Raw genomic sequence first — 17,340 nt, forward strand, 5'->3', positions numbered from 1 at the left:
CTAAAAATGGACCTGAGTGTGTCTGTAGCCCCAGGTACCCTGCCTGGACCTGTCACTTGGCTCTTTATGTCCCAAAACTCTCCGAGCTTGTGAGGTCAGGACTTAGGAACAATTAAGGAATACGGAAAAGGTCTAACCTTCTATAATTGTCCCTGGACAAGCCCTGAGCCAGTCCAGCCACCTGGTACCTGGGGACCAAACTATATTCAGACCCAGGGAAGCAGGTGCTACATATGGACTGAAGAGATATATCCCGTCAAGTGAGCAAACTTGTCACATGCACTTCTCCTCTTTCCTTCCATTCTTATTCATGTCTTCATCACCTTCCCCAATTTCTCCCCCTGCCCTCAAGAAATTCCTTTCCCTTTTCCAACCTATCTCTATTTTCCCTTATGGGCCCTCCTCCATCTCAGGTTCCAGATCCTTACTTTACCCCCACTCCAACCTCTCCCACTGGGCCTTCTTGCACTCTCTGCCTGCCTGCCTCTCTGCCTTCCCCTTGCCCTGCCCCCTGCCCCCTCCCCCCCTACCCCCCTTGCCCTATCACTAGGACCCCGCAGGTGGTTGTGGATTCTGCGACTGCTTGACTGCTTCGTTCCAGTCTCTCTCATCTTAGTGGGGTCCATAGCCAGCTCTCCTGTTGCTCAGAGATGTGGAGGCAGTTGCTAAGAGACAGTGAAACGTCAGTACCTGGCCCTCGAGGAAAAAAAGGGAGCGAAAAAGGGAGAGAGGAGGGGGAGAGAGGAAAGGAAGGCGGAGGGAGGGGAAGACCTGGCGGAAGCCACATACCCCAGCAGCCTCAGCACCAGCTGAGTTTCGGGAAGAAGCATTCGGATTCTGTGAACTTTCTTCTAAGCATCCTCTCTCTGATTCCCCTTTTTGAGTAAAAGAAGGGGAACAGCCAGGCACCGGGAGCACAGGACGGGAAACCACAGAGGATGCTGCCCCGGGATCCAGGAGCCATGGAGGAGGAGAGGCCGGGGGAGGGGACTTGCCGGGGAGGCAATCTGTTCTTCTGAAGCAGCGAGCGGGATTCCAGGATGAGGGAGGGAGACCCGTGTCTGCCGCAGATTGATGGCTGTGTCCTTGGAACAGAGTAAGTGGGCCCCTGAGGGCCTCTGGGAGTGGAAGGCGAGACCTTGGGGTTCAGAAAAATGGGTCTGGATAAAGGAACTGGGTGATTTCCCAGTGGGCGGGATTGAGGCTGGAAGTGCTGGGAACGGAGGCAGTGCCAGACCGAAGGGGTGAGGGAGGACAAGTGAGGACAGCCAGGGGCCACGGAGGATGCAGGCTGAGGGGGCCACCAGGGATGCGGGTGGACGGTGGGGCTGAGATACCGGGTGTGTCATCGTGCTGTCTCTCTGCCTGACCGAATGTGGGCGTGGGCTCACACTGGGGGGCAGAGTGGGGCGCTTGTAGAAGGGGCACTAGCATTAGGGGTGTGCATGGGGGTGAAAAATGGGGGGCAGACTGAACAGGGGGCTCTGCAGGAGTGCGTGTACAGAAGGCAGCTGGGCAGAAAACTGGGAGGTGTGAGCACAGAGCAGGGCAAAATGTGGGGTGATCACAGGAGAACAATGTGTGCATGTGGGTGTGTGTGTGAGAGAGAGAGAGAGAGAGAGAGAAAGGGAGAGAGGAGAGAGAGAGAAAGAGAGAGAGAGAGATGAGGGAGAGGGCGAGGGAGGGAGAGCGGAGTGCTAACCGCGTCTGAAAGGGCTATGCAAACGACCAGATGAGCGTGCCTGTGCATATTTTCTTAGAGTTGTTCAAGGGTGGGGTGTTTGATGCTGAGGGGTAAGGCTAGGAGGAGAAGCAAACACATCTCCCCCAGGACAGAACCCCCAGGAGGACAGGCGACCACAACGGGAGGGTGGGGTCTATCTGACCCTGCCCGCACCTGACCCACAGTATGCAGAGGACTCCGTTAGAAGCAGGGAAGATGCGGGGGCAGGGAACCTAGGGGGGCTGCGGGGAGGAGAGGGCCGGGGGAAGAGGGCTGAGTGGTCTCTGCCTGAGTGCTTTCCTTGTTGACAGAGGAAATTCTGTCCCGGCCTGCTGAACACAGAGCCGGGCGGGGAGAGCAGCCCGGCTCAGGACAAGTCGCCAAAGCTGTCCTAGCTGCCCGCCTCCTGCACCACCAGGACATATGGCTCTTTCCAGACTTGGCAGCCGACAGCGGGTGTCACTCGGGTCCTCCCCAACCTGGGAAAAGAAGAGCCTCCTTGGGGATTTCAGTAGATGCTGAGGCTGAGGACTCGGGCTTTCAGGAGGCCCATGGGGACCCACTCCCCACCGGGCTCCCTTCTTAAAACACCCGCCCCAGGACCCCCTTGGACTCGAGTCCCCTGGGCTACCAGAAAGAATGGCTTCTGAGACTTCCCATGCTGGAGATCTGGCCTCCTAGTTGGTCCCAGACGTGAGACAGGGCTCAGGGTTTTTCGATGCCCCAGGACCTTCAACAGACACTTTTCATGTCCTTCCCCCCACCTACCAGCACCACCTCTCCAACATAATACAGAGAGGAAGCACCCAGCAGTCATGGGTGAGAGGAACACAGATCTACAAGGACCCTTCCACATCCACGACCTGCTAGCAGCAGGTCCAGCCCCATCCTCAGCTCCTTCCTCTCCCAAGTCTTGATCATCTTCTCAGATCCTGAGGGACCTCAGCTGGATTGATTGCCCCCTGGGCTCCAAAGGGTACTCCCTGTGGATCTCACCTAGGGAGCCCTCTGGTGCTTAGAGGCTCTGGGCAAAGGCTTGAGCCATGATACCACGTGCCCAGAAGCCCCACCTTCCAGGACTCTGGCCCTGATGTAGCTGTCTTTCAGAGGCACTGACTCTTGCTTCATGGACACGGCCTCAGCCCCAGTGGGCTCCCTACAGCACTGCTGTTGCCAGCTGCCTGAGATGGGTGACACCTGGTCCCAGCTGCCCTGGCCTGGGCCCCCCCACCCGGCCGTGCTGCTGGTCTCCCTCCTCTTGGCAGCCGGGGTGATGCACTCGGATGCCGGCACCAGCTGCCCGGTCCTCTGTACATGCCATAACCAGGTGGTAGACTGCAGCAGCCAACGGCTGTTCTCCGTGCCCCCAGACCTGCCGATGGACACCCGCAACCTCAGCCTGGCCCATAACCGCATCGCGGCCGTGCCGCCCGGCTACCTCACGTGCTACATGGAGCTCCGGGTGCTGGATCTGCGCAACAACTCCCTGATGGAGCTGCCCCCAGGCCTCTTCCTGCACGCCAAGCGCTTGGCACACCTGGATCTGAGCTACAACAACCTCAGCCACGTGCCAGCTGATATGTTCCAGGAAGCTCACGGCCTCGTGCACATCGACCTGAGCCACAACCCGTGGCTGCGCAGGGTGCACCCCCAGGCCTTCCAGGGCCTGGTGCAACTCCGAGACCTGGACCTCAGCTACGGGGGCCTTGCCTTCCTCAGCCTCGAGGCCCTGGAGGGCCTGCCAGGGCTGGTGACTCTGCAGATCGGCGGCAACCCCTGGGTGTGCGGCTGCACTATGGAGCCGCTGCTGAAGTGGCTGCGGAACCGGATCCAGCGCTGCACGGCGGGTAAGGCAGGTGGGCAGGAACTGGGCAGCCCGGGGGACAGGGGGGCTTGCCTCACTGCGAGCAAAGGCTCCAAAAAACAGGGAGGCACTGCGAGCTCTTTGGACCAGCACGTGCCCTGATCTGCGCTGGCCTCTGCGTGCACCGGCCCGCTCACTTTATCCATGCAGCCCTTGCTGTGCATGCTGGGCACCAGGGACCCATTCATGAATGACACACACCCCGCCCTTGCCTCTGTGGTGCTTAGGACCTAATGAGGCAGACAGATAGTAAGCAAGACTAGCTAATAATAGACAGTGTGTCCTGAGCTTTCATCAGGACCTAAGAGCTCAGCACTCATTATTTACCCCTACTTCTATGACCTCCATTTTGCAGGTGAAGAAACTGAAATCTAGAACAATGAAAAGACTTGCCCAGGGTCACTCATTTAGAGAGTATCAGGGCCATGGATAAAACCCAAGCTGATTTGACTTCCAAGCCCTGTTCTACTCAGCCAGGCTGCTTTTTAAGTGTTGTAAGTGCTGGGAAAACTCAAAGAAATAGAAATGTTTAATACTCTTTTAGTACTGACGATCTTCCAGTTACTATTATGCTTTATCCTAAGCATATTTCCTATTTAGCTCATCTCATCCTCATAAGAACCATGATGAGACCTACACACACACCCACTACTCTATAGAGAAGGAAACCAAGGCACAGAGAGGTTCAGTAGCTTACCCAAAGCAACACAGCTGTTAAGTGTGGGAGTCAGAATTCAAACCGTGGCAGTCTGGCCACCTTCTGGCTATATCCTGAAGAGTCAGGTCCAAAGCTAACACAAGGAGGCAGGGTTTGAGTTCTGACTGGCCAAAGGGGCTCGGCAGAGCTCCTCAAGGTTTGGGCAATGGATGTGGCAATTTGACCAACCAATCTCAACTGAGGGCACACTGGGAACTGAAGGAGCCTGGAATCACACAGGCCTGATGGGCTCTAGCCTCACTTGGCAGCAGGCAATGTTTAGTTGTTGTGCCTAGCCATCAGCTCTTGCGTGGCCACACTGAGCCTTGGCACCAGCCCACAGCAGCAGAACAACAGGAAATAATTGGAGGACCATCTCAGGGGCTTTCCCAGAGCCTGGCTCGGAGTGTGTTCAGAAAGAGCGATGCTGAATGAGGTAGGAGGGGGAGGAGGACTGAGTGGGGAGCCCAGAACCAAAATAGTTTGGGGGGGCTGTGGGTCACGATTCCACTGTTTCTACACAGCTGTGGGAGGAAATTCTCTGGGACCAAAATAGCTGGGGACAGAGATGGGGCAATGCTAGGGGGCATGAGGGGGAGGCTGCTTGGAGCAATCTGCCCACCTGCCCACCCTTGCAGGCTGCACATTCTCTCCTCTCTCCTGTGCACTAAGGACAAAGAGGGTACTCTGGAGCACAGCCTCCACCACACCAGGGGCCCCCTCTTTTCTGTGATCTCTGAGGCCCCCACTGCCCTTCAGAAGAAGCACAACCTCCCAGAGAGCAGGAGAGGGGTCCGAGATCCCATCTGTTCAGCCTCATGACAGTGCAGATGAGCTCCAAAGAGGGAAAGTAACTGTCCAGTGGTCACAACTAGAAACATAGGTTCCCTGTTCTCTACAGAACATAATTTTCACCACATCACACTCTCCAGGATATTTCCTCTTGGGTGCAAAGAACTTGCCAGTGTTGGTAAGACCAGGCGATCCTTTTTCCTTTGTCACCTTTTCTTCTTCCACTATTATCCATGTTTTTTTGACAAATCCCAACAAAAAGGGACATAAGAGTGCCCTTGGGATATAACTCAGCCTCAAGACTGGTCTCTTGACCTACTAGAGGGCTTCAGCAGCCCTTAGGCTCTGATCCTGAATTCACTCAGGGTCCTGCCAGCTGCACTCAGAGCCTCTTCTGCTGAGTCCATACCAGTTGCCCTCAGTTCCCCCACATTCCCCAGCTTCACATTATCTTGCCACCACCTCAGTCATGCACACAGTAGACTTTGGAGTTCAGCATCTTCAGTTCCAAGAGGAGAGTCCTTGATGGTCAACTCCAGACGTGATCTTGTCCTGAGCAGGGTCTGGAGTGCTGTGCATGTGGCCTACAGGGACCCCTCCACCTGGAGTTTGGAGAGATTGCATCTTCTTCCGAAAACCGACTCCTCATTTCTGAGGAGAATGAAGTTCATCCACTTGTCAAAGGGGTCAACTAAAATCAATCATCTTATTCTTTGCTCTCAAAAACCATAGAATGAATAAATAGCATTTATGCACCACCTAATTTAGAAAGCTTCTTCACATTGACTCTCTTAGACAATTTAGGTTGAATTATCCCCTTCTTATGGAGGGAGAGCACAAGAGCCAGAAAGGTCAAAAAAGACTTGCCCAAGGTGAAAACTTTATTAATATTTGTCTACTGAACAAAGGAATGGCTGCCGGCTGAAAAGCTGGTGCTTGGCACTTTTTGGCAGAATTATTCCCTGACATCACTCTCATCTCCAAGGCAGGACCCTCACTGACCTGTCCAGGGAGACCAGCTTAGGATAATAATAAAAGCACACACTTACATAGTACTTATTATCCAGCAAGAATGTATTATTTACATATGTTAACTCATTGAGTTCTCACTACAACCCAATAAAATAGACACTATTTTACAGATGAAGAAAGCAATACACACAGAGGTTAAGTAACTCATCCACAATCACACACCTAGTGTGAAGTAGAAAGAGGATTTGAACCCAGAACAGTATCTTCAGAGCCCATATTCCTAACCCTATATTCTACATACCTGGAAAAGCCACATGGGATAATAGAAAGACCCATGGATGCTTCAGAGTTGGAAGCTTCCATCCACACATTCATTTAACAAAGTCTCATTGAGCACTTTCATAAAGAGGAAATTATTCAGAGACTAGGGACATCATGGGAAAAACTTATATTTAAGGGAGAGGAGACTGATAATAAAGAAACTATGAGACATGATAAATATGATGGAGAAAAATTCTTTTTTAAAAAAGATTATTTATTCATGAGAGACACAGAGAGGGAGGCAGAGACATAGGCAAAGGGAGAAGCAGGCTCCCCGTGGAAAGCCCAATGCAGGACTCAATACCAAGACCCTGGGATCATGCCCCAAGCCAAAGGCAGACGCTCAACCAGTGAGCCACCCAGGTGCCCAAGATAATGGAGAAAAATTAAGCAGAATATGGAAGTAAAGAATACCCAGAGGAAGGTAGTGTGGTATTATTATGTTATATAGAATGATTTAGAAAGACCCCATTAATAAGGTGATATTTGAGCAGAGTCCTCAAGGAAGCAAGAGATGGAGATGTGCTAGGATTCGGAGATAAATGAGACAAATACAACGGCACCTTCTCTCCACCCCGAAAAGGGACATGCTCACGGTGATGGAAGAATGATCAAAAAGGGTGGGTGAATTGAAGCAGAGTGAACAAGGAGTAGAGGGAAAGAGACGAGAAGAGTCCTTGGACATGGTAAGGACCTTGGCTTTCATTCCATGGGAAGGTAAGAAGTCAGGGGAGAGTTTCAAGCTCAGAGTACATGACAGGACTTCAGATATTCAGCCACCTGCATCAAGATGGTTTAAAAGCAGAAGCTAGAAAACAGTTAGGAGGCTATTGTAAGAGAACATAATGTGCCACGAAAGCTCCAGATCTACCATCAGTAGTGACTATTGGACTAGAGGCAAGTTACTAAACTCTCTGAGCATCGATGTCCACAACTATAAAAGCAGGTATAAAAATACTTGATTCAAGGGCTATTGAGGAGAGCAAATAAGGTAAGTAAAATTTTTGATACATAGAAGAAACTCAATTTAAAAAAAAAATCAACTTCTCTTGGGAGAGGTGAGGAGCTATCCATTCTGCTTCCTCTCTTCCAGCCCCTCACCACTCCTGGGTTCTGTGTTGCAGATTCTCAGCTAGCTGAGTGCCGAGGCCCCCCTGAAGTCGAGGGCGCCCCACTCTTCTCACTCACTGAGGAGAGCTTCAAGGCCTGCCACCTGACCCTGACCCTGGATGATTACCTCTTCATTGCGTTTGTGGGCTTCGTGGTCTCCATTGCCTCCGTGGCCACCAACTTCCTCCTCGGTATCACAGCCAACTGCTGTCACCGTTGGAGCAAGGCCAGTGAAGAGGAAGAGATTTGATGTGGGCTCCTGGTGTCCCTCCATGCTGCTGGCCACCACTGCTGCTGACCACCAGACACTGCTCACTCTGGCTCATGGTGCGCCGGCCACCTCTGTCATGACCCAAACAAGGTCAGGAAACTATCTTTGTGTGAGCTTCAACTGTGGGCCAGACACTGTGCCAGAACTGGAAATGTCAGGTGACTCTGACCTAGTCCCTGCTCCCAAGGCTCTTACCTCTAATGGAAGAGAGAGATTCAAAAACTATTCCCTTTAAGACAATTTGTCAGCACTCTCAGAGGAGTTATGAAAGCCCAGAGGAGGGATCATCAACTGTGCCTAGGAAAGTCCAAGAGAATTACAAGAATGGAGGCAATTTGTGAACTGAGTCATCAAAAATTGTCTGCTTTGTCAACTAGATTTGGACATGAGCAAATGACAGAGGCCAGATCATGCATGATGTGTGAGAACAGAGACTAATCCTTGTAACTTAAGCACATAGAGCAGGTGTGACACAGGACCAAAACTTCCCTCTGACACCGAATCTTTCAACTCCTGGAGTTGCTTGCCACTGCCTCCAAAGGGAGAGAACACCTCCATGCCAGCCCCCGAGGCCTCCTCCTGCCAGAAGTTACCAGATAAGACCACCTCCTAAGGACTGCCCCTCATACTATATCCATCAATTGCAGCCTACCAGTGAGGTCCCAGGTACCAAGTGGAGGTATCTAATCTTCTCCTGACTCTCACTCAAGCTTTGGCTTCAGAAGAGGGAAGCAGGAGGACCAGCAATGGGGCAGCAAGAGTCCTGGCACCCTGGAACTCCTAATTTTGTGACTGTTCTTGCCACGGTGCTCATGCCAAAGGATCTCACCAGGAAAGTGCACTGTAGCATGAGAGTAGCCAAGACTGATGGAAGAAAAGGCCACCAGAGTTGTGACTATAGGAGGATTTTCTCTTTCTTCCAAGAAATTCACCCATTTAAGCATCAGGGTATGAGAGCTATTAATTACCAAGCACTTGCCAGTGTCAGACACTGTGATATGCTCTCTCCACAGGCAATTCTCTTTAATGCACACATCAATCTTGTGAGGTAAGCGTTGTTATTCCCATTGTATAGATGAGGGAATGAAGGTTCAAAGAGAGTTTAAAGTCACATGTTGCTTAACAAGCAAAATAAAGTCTGTGCTCTTTCTACCCTATCCAAGCTGGGAGAACACCACAGTTCCCTCTAAAGTTATATAAGTTCAAATTAAAGTAGTGTTGAATAAGTGCTCCCAATGATGGCCAGGCTCTCTTCTGGGCACTTTTAAATCTACTGACTCTCCTATTTCAATTCTCACAGCAACACTGCCTGGTGGTCTTTATTATTTCCATTTTACAGTTGAATTAATTGTAGAGAGCTGAGTATCTTACCCAAGGCTATCTGGGTAAACTCTAGAAGCAAGGTGATAGGCAGCTCCATTCAGGGAAACCGTGTCTAATCAGTCATCACAAATCAAGTTAACTTCATGTGCAAAGCACTATTATCATCATTGCTGCTGTTAACTCCATCCTCATCATCAGCTTCCTCAGATCCTTCCCTGTATTTGTTCAGCACTGGACAGCTCCTAACAGGCTGTTCAGCGTCATTCTTCTTGACTTTTCACAACCCTAAGTGGGAGGCAAACCAAACATAATTACTCCTATTCTGAAGAATGGAAAATAGAGACTCAAGAGCAGGTGTGACTTGCCAAAGCAGAAAAGTTGAGACTCAACTTCAACTTGGCTCTCTCTCCAGCTTTCCCAGGTGCTTGGGGAAGAGAATGGCCAGGATGGCAGGGTAGTGGGGCTCTTGGATTCAGCAGCCATGAACATCCAGTAGATCAGCTAAATAAAAGGCAGCAAAATCCAGCTGCTGCACAGATTTCGATGAGCTCAGAGTAGAGCAAATCACAGCCTCTGAAACATAAAAGCAGCACAAATAACACCTGAATAGGAGTCATCTGCCTTGCAAAGTGTAAATAACACATTAGAACTAGTGGCCATGGTGGTAGTCATGCAAAAAAAAAAAAATTCTTTGGGAAACAAGAGAGGAAGTTGTGCTAACCCCTCCTACTCAAGCCCTGCTGTGTTGTGTTGCAAGTGATACAAAGGGTGCAAGAGAACTGTGGGGTGAGAACCTCAGCAGGATAGGAGAAGAAATTAAGGCACAGTCCAACATGTTGGTAAGGTTGGCCAGGATAATGATTAAAACAGGGGCTTTCTACATTGCCCCCCAGCTCCAACAATGTTGCATCACCCCATCCTCCTGAGAGAAGAATAAAGGGAAAAACAGCATGTCAACTTCCAAGAAGTCTTCCCTTACTCATGCTTCCCTGAGCTAGTCAACCAAAAGAGCACCTAGAAACTTTGCTAGACCTGGGGTACTTGAAATTTGTATCCCCTACATCTCATTAATAACATTTGTGCAAGATCCTGCTCCTGTGGCATCTGGAGTAGAACTGTGCCTGCTGTCCTCTTCCACTATACCCAGGCTACTCTTCAACAGTCAAGCTAACAGCCTAATATATTTGGAGAGGAAATTTTAGAAATAGTCTCGACACAAATAGCTAAGCCTCCCATAGAGGGACACCATATACATCTATTATAATCTCCTAGAGACTCTTATTTACTGAAATATAGTTAATATATTTTAAGATATGTACCTTTTTGCATAGAACTAGAATGAAACAAGACACCTAATACCCCCTTGAATTCAAATGTCCTTTCTAATAAGACTATTTGTCCCCATTAATGGCAAATTTTTCTGAGTAAGATACATGACATTTAAAGAACAGATTCTTCTCCAGCAGCTAGAAGGTCCCCAGTTAGCTAAAGCACAATAATAAAACTTCTCACCTGACAAGGAATTCCATGTCTCCCATCACCACCACCCTCTTGTGCAGGCTATCAGAGCCAAGCTTCTAGAAGCACACCTCTCTAGAGGTAATATAACTGCCCTAGTTGTAAATGTTCACACAATCCTGCTGACCAAGAAACCATGAAGATATTCCTACAAGCCTTGAATAAGTTTTTTTCAGACTAGTTAACGTGTAAATATTGGGGCATCTCTGAGGCAATGTGTCTGTTCATGAGGTTCCATGAACGTTGGGTATCTACTGATATGGGGCCAACCTCTCTGGAACTTGAGTTCAGTTCTCTGACACAGTATACTCAACCATCTGTTCATTGCATCACTTGGTACAATAAGTGGAATCCCATTAGGATTGGGTTAGGGATCACTGCTCAGAAAAATATAAAAAGAGATAAATGTGTGGCTGAGGCAACCTAGCAACAGCCTGACTGCTTCCCTCCATTCTCTATCTCTCAGAGATTTGTCCTTATCACAGAAGCTTCCTTTATGCTGGGCCAGAGGATATCAAAGTTTAGCTAACCAACAGTGCTATGATAGTGCACCAAGAAAATTGTTCTTTAGAAAAGACCCCAATCTGTACCACACCACTCTGGACCAGTTGATTCCGGTCACCAACAGACAAATCCTCACCTGTTTCTCCATTCCCATAGGGAGTACCGGGAAATTCTGCAGAAATAGGTCCCCAGAGTTGCTATAGAGTTTGCTAGCTCTTTTCAAGGAAGATGGCATATGGTTTGAATAGCCCAAGAAAGGCATTTCTCTTCAACCATCAGGAAACACCTACGGCCTCCATTTTCCTTATAGATGTTTTTGTGGATATTGCTCTGACATTCTTTTCAGCTCTAGAAGAGTATAAGGAGACATCTTTGCCCATTTCTCAGAAGAACAATTTCCCAAAGCTAGAGAATCTTGTCTGCTCTACCCACCTCAGAGGAGGCAAAAGGGAGATGAAGGAGGCAAGTTGCAAAGTCCTATGTAAATCACCACCATGTTTGCCACAGCTTTGGGTTGGAGAGCTCTGGATTCACTGAGCTCTCAGTTTTTCTAAGCTCTTGTCCTGTGGAATGCTGATGTCTGGGGGTGGGAGGGTTAGGGAGGGATGGGGAAAGGGAAGATGCCAACCTTTGTATGGAGATGATTTTATAACCATGCACTTTTGTAACTGTGAAGAATTTTTCATAAATGTACATTAATAATAAAGAGTGTATAGTTTAACAAATTCTCTAAGGAGTTGTGAAGAGGAGGGGGGAGGCAGGGAAAGAAAAAGAGAGAGAAGAACTAGGCAGAAACAAGAGGATGTGTGCCAAAATATACACACAAAAGGTCTATGGGGAGGGAGTAGATGGGAATAATTAGGAGATGTGCCAACCATGGAGGGGCATGTGTGGGAGTAGAAGGAACATCACAGAAGCATATTTCTACCAGGCAAAAAAGAATACGCGTGTGTCTGTATGCACACACCCTTATGTGTAGGCATATTTTGGTGCCTGAAATTACACAAAGAGGAGAGCATATGTCTTATACATGTTGGTGTTTGCAGCTTGGGTCATCTATAAAACATGCCAAGGCAAGTGGGTGTGCCTGCCTAATTAGCATCACTAAGGAGCATGTGCCAGGGAGATGGTCCACACCAGCTGTGTGGGCATAAGGACCCTATCTTGGGCATACAGGTAAAACAGGCATCTAAAAGCATAGTGTAGGGGCTAGAGGATGCCATCACTGGTATAGATTCAGTCTCTGTTCTCATAGGTTAATAAAGAAGGGAAGGGATTCTCGACCTCTTAGGTCTTGCAAATGTGACCTACACACCATTGGAAATGAGATGGTTGGGCAGTGTACCCCGGGGAAAGAGACCCAAAAAAGGAGCAAAATGTACTTCTATAAGTACAATGGCAGGGGAAGTGGCTCTGAGCAGGAAGTGATCCAAGCAGGAAATGGCTCTAAACAGGAAGTGGTTCCTTCCACCAATAAGGATTTTCGCCTTCCTATATGCCTCCCACTCCACTTGCCACAGGGCATGGACAAACACTGCACTCAGAGAATAAAGCCACTAACAGGAACACAGATACTGACTCAGAGCACTCACAGAGAAAGACAAAGAACATGCCTAACCATAACCAATGTTTTCTAAAGTAGACTGGAGAGATGCAAAACCTTTTCTCCTAAAAACAAGTACTTAATAGAGACTACACTGAACAAGTGCAAAATTAAACATAAGAGTTATGGAATGAGCAGGTATCTCACAGAAGTCCAGACCCTGTATATTTTGTTCAATGCTGACCCTATGCCAAGTGTACACCTAACAACTTATAATGTAGACAATCATGATGATATAAGTTTATTGAGCATGTACTAGGTGCCAGATGCTGTGCTGATCACTGTATATGGATTGATTCACTTAATTCTTACAACAATCCAAGATAGGTACTATTATTATACCCATCTACAGATAAGGGAACTGATGCTCAAACACATTAATACATGCCCAAAATCACACACCTAGTAAGTAGTAGATTTGGGTTTAGGCATTTCATAATTCCTGGGGACTAACTGACTTCAGGGGACAAGAACCCCATAAGACATAGATAAAATATAGTCTCAATCAGAAGTCAGTTTTAGCCACAGAGGTCCTCTATAATCATCTGGTGAAAGAAAATTGGAGGGTAATAGGTAACACTGACACATATATCCTGTATGTTTCATTGCATAGAGCTTTGATTATCACATTGATCAAGCCTAATTATGATAATAGATGATCCCAAAATCTCAATAGAAGAAAGATTTGTTTCCTGGGTTAACTTAATGAAGCTTTTTTTTTTTTTCCTGCTCACGTCACATACTAATGCATGTCATAGGCTTTGCCCACCATGAGTTATTCCTTCCATCTATTGGCTCTACCATCCCTGAGGCTACACGGTCCTCCACTGGATCCTCCGCAGTGGAGCAGAGCTCAAGAGACATTTTGGAGGGTCTAACCTGGAAGTACATCAATTCCAACCATATTTCACTGGCCTGAACTCAGTCCCATGGCTCCATTTAACTTCAAGGGAGTAGACTAGTATGTACCTAGAAGGCAAAGGAAACAAGGCTGGAGAAACCCCACCAATCTATAACACCATCTGCTCTGCTGGTCACCAAATACCTGTCATTCAGTTTTCCTCCCACACATATCTTAGACTCCACACATATCTTAGCTCATATCCAGCTCAAAGCTCAGGATCACCAGTGGTGCAGTACTCTCCACTGGGCCTCCTGTGGCCCAATGTCCCATGAGCTAAAAAGGAAAGTTACCACCCACCCATCCACTTACAGCTACCCAATATACAATGGTGGCCCAAGGACAGCGTAGCAGCAAACTAAAACCCTTGTATAGAGAGTGAGAAACAAAAACACACAGCAGTAATGATCTATAGCAATTCTAAAATTTTAGTGGAGAGCATTATGAAGAGCTCAGATCAAGCTGCTTTATTAGTTGTGAACCCTGATTTCCGTAAGAACTCCTTTGTCAGTCATTCTCTGTAGCTTCTGACTCTTCCCTCTCCCTTTTCCATTATCCACCACAGTCATATCTAAAGTGGGTACTGGGGAACATGCCCTCTTTGGGAGTTGCCCATGTTCTTTAACTAGATCCCTGCTGGTGCAAGCATGCTGGCTTGAAATCTGTGTTAGGTCTCAATGGTCAAATTTTTGAATCCAGGTTCCTAGTTTCTTAGCAATTTACTTCTTACATTGGTAGACTTTTATTCTATCTGCTTCCACTAAGTTCCATATTTCAGTACACACACAAAGCTCTTTCCTAAAACGTGTTTTCAAGCTGACCTTGATTACTTGCTTTCTCTTCTCTGGTGTCTTCTCTCTTAATGGTAACCTTGAAATTGTCTGAAATAATACATAAGAACATTCATATTCATAATTGTTTCTCTTTGGCCAAGTTAATTTAACTGGAAAATTTCCATGGGCCTGTTGCTCAAGGCCTTTTCCAACTTTATCTCTAATCATTTAGGTCTAGAAACAGCTTTTTCAATTTTTAATGCTCCAATTTTTTTATTCTCTCTCTTCCTTTTCATTTCTACTTACAAACTGCTTTAATACTAGTTATAACATTAGAAACCTGACTTGGATCAATTTGGGCTGAAACCAAAAGTCTTTGAAGCACACAGACAATAATGCAACACGAACTCAGGAAAGGAAGAGCCTCCTCATTGAAATGATCATTGTGATGAGAGGTAAGGAAACTGAGAAAAAAATATGACCAAGCTAAAGAGTTGGCCTATGCATTCAGAGATCAGAATGTCTACCAGAAATCGCTGCTGCAGGATAGGTTTTTCACTGGAAGAATAGCAGGGAGTGATCGGAAAGAGCTGCTGCCCATGAATGGTGGTTAGGAAGCTACCCATGAAGAAAATGTGGGCTACTTTGTGTTCTTGGGCATTACCCATAGCCCACTCACCACGGAAGGCAGAGATCATAGATTTAAAAAGCCACTACAAAAGAATTATGAAAAAAATTATTATCAAATGTGTTTCCCACCTTGCACCACCCAGTTTTACACTTAGCTCATGGAATCTTTTGGGAGTAAACAGCGTGGAACTCTAGAAAATACATAACAATGTGGCTGATTTTTACAAAACAGGGGGTTCTATTTCTATAGCTAAACCAGTATTCAAAGGGGAAAGGAGAAAAAAATGAGTGGGAAATATCCGAAAGGGAGGCAGAACATGAGAGACTCCTAACTCTGGGAAACGAACTAGGGGGGGTGTTGGAAGGGGAGGTGGGCAGGGGGTGGGGGTGACTGGGTGATGGGCACTGAGGGGAGCACTTGATGGGATGAGCACTGGGTGTTATTCTATATGTTGGCAAATTGAACACCAATAAAAAATAAATTTATAAAAAAATAAAAAATAAACCAGTATTCAAAAGAAATCCCTGTGTATATAAATGAAAAGCCAAAGCTGTGGAAATGGTTGATATAGGCCTCTTAGCTGGAAGAGTTAGATTCCCATATAAAGACATGGTTTATGCCTTCATTCATTCAAAAATATTGATCACACAGCTCCATATGCTAAGCACATGTTTCACATGCTGACTATATGGCAATGAATAAGATAAAGGCCCTACCCCTTGGTGCTACTCTCTAAATGGGGGTGGCTGTAGGGGAAGATAGATCTGATGATAAACAAGAAAAATAAATAATTCCAGATGGTGACAAGTGCTGCAAAGAGAATAGAGCAGAAAGAGGGCTGGGGAATGAGGTTAAAAAAGTAGGCCCAGATCAAGTAGGTCCTCATGGATCCTGATCAGACTTAACATTTAATGTAAATGCCATGGCGAGCCACTGGATAGTTTTAAGCAAGGGAATGATATGCTCTGATTACATTTTCAAAGGTCATTCTGGATGCTATATGGGTAATGCTCAACAGTTGGGAAGGAATGTGAACTAAGGATCAGGGAGGGGCCTCCTGCATGAGTCTGATTGAAGTATGTTCTAACAGGTACCAGGATGGGTGGTGGATAAGGAGACAGGCCAAGGATGGACCTTAGAGGCAGAGCCAGTGGGACTCCCTGATGTATTGGATATGAGGAGAAAGAACAAAGGAGTAATAAAGAATAATTCCTCATCTTTTTTTTTTTAACTTCAGTTAAAAACCAACTCAGCAAGACACAAGTAGCAGAAAGGCTGTCTTAATTCTATGGAAAAAGAAAAAAATATATCAACAGCCAACAACCAGTAAGTCAGAAACCCCTAATGAGTAAGTTAGAAGGAGGAAGGAGGAAGCAGATACACAAACAGATTCATAATGTCAGGAAACAGCCAAACCTAAGAGCCCAGAGATGGTAAAATATATCTGAACAGTCTTGGTTTAAATGCTCTGCATCACTTCCAGGGTCCCAGTAGATGTTAATCCTAACACTGGAGCTTCGAGGACTGAGTTCAAGCCTAGATAATCAGCAGCATTTTTAGAGTACAGATAGATTTACATCCACAGTTGAGTGCTAGAGGCAGAGCATCAGTTTAAAGTGATTTCCTAGAAGGAACGTGTAAGACTCCCTCAGCTGCAGACAATAAGCAAATCCAGGAAACAAATTATATTTCAGATGGGCCCAGATATGTTTGAAATGGGAATATTACATAGACTCATATAAGGATATATGGGAACAAACAGCTTGTACTCATCTTAGCCAAGGAATGAAATGGTGATGGTAATGAGCCGGGCTTCTCAGGATGATGCTAATACTGTGAACATTCATAACCACCACCAACTTTTGTGCATTTACATTGTACCACACATGCACCAAGCACATTATCTGCAATATCACATTGGTGTTTCCCTGGGAGGCAGCTGCTACTGAGAAATGGAGAACAAAATAAAGAGCATGGACTAGGGAGCCACACTGCCTCCTAGTTCAAATCCCAGTGCTGCCACTTGGTAGCCATGTGAACATGGACAAGTAACATCACCTCTTTTTGTCTGAATTTTTCTGTTCATTTGAAGGGACAATGGTAGCCACTTCAAAGGGACTCTGGAAGGATTAAATGAGTTCCTATATGTAGAAGGCTCAGAGCAGTGCCTGGCACAGAGTGATATTCAATTAGTGATAGTGACTACTGCTAGCTTCCCTCTTGTACAGAGAAAGAACTAGGAACTGAGAGATGTTTATGTCACTTGTCTAAATCACACAGCTGAAATGTGAATAAGTCAAAATCCACATCTGCCCTCCCAGCCCAGTGTCATATATC

The 17,340-nt window shown here is 46.9% G+C and overlaps 1 protein-coding gene across 1 annotated transcript; it reads left to right on the plus strand.

Annotated features, from left to right (window-relative positions):
• Window positions 1-568: 568 nt before the first annotated feature.
• On the plus strand, window positions 569-11,922 carry LRRC55 (leucine rich repeat containing 55). The gene is made up of 3 exons (XM_077863302.1): window positions 569-1,096; window positions 2,035-3,570; window positions 7,494-11,922. The coding sequence occupies exons 2-3, from the start codon at window positions 2,850-2,852 to the stop codon at window positions 7,727-7,729; spliced, it is 957 nt and encodes a 318-aa protein (XP_077719428.1). The 5' UTR covers window positions 569-1,096; window positions 2,035-2,849; the 3' UTR covers window positions 7,730-11,922.
• The last annotated feature ends 5,418 nt before the right edge of the window (window positions 11,923-17,340 follow it).

The sequence above is a fragment of the Canis aureus genome, chromosome 21 (genome assembly GCF_053574225.1).
Source record: "Canis aureus isolate CA01 chromosome 21, VMU_Caureus_v.1.0, whole genome shotgun sequence".
In the NCBI taxonomy this organism is placed as follows: domain Eukaryota; kingdom Metazoa; phylum Chordata; class Mammalia; order Carnivora; family Canidae; genus Canis; species Canis aureus.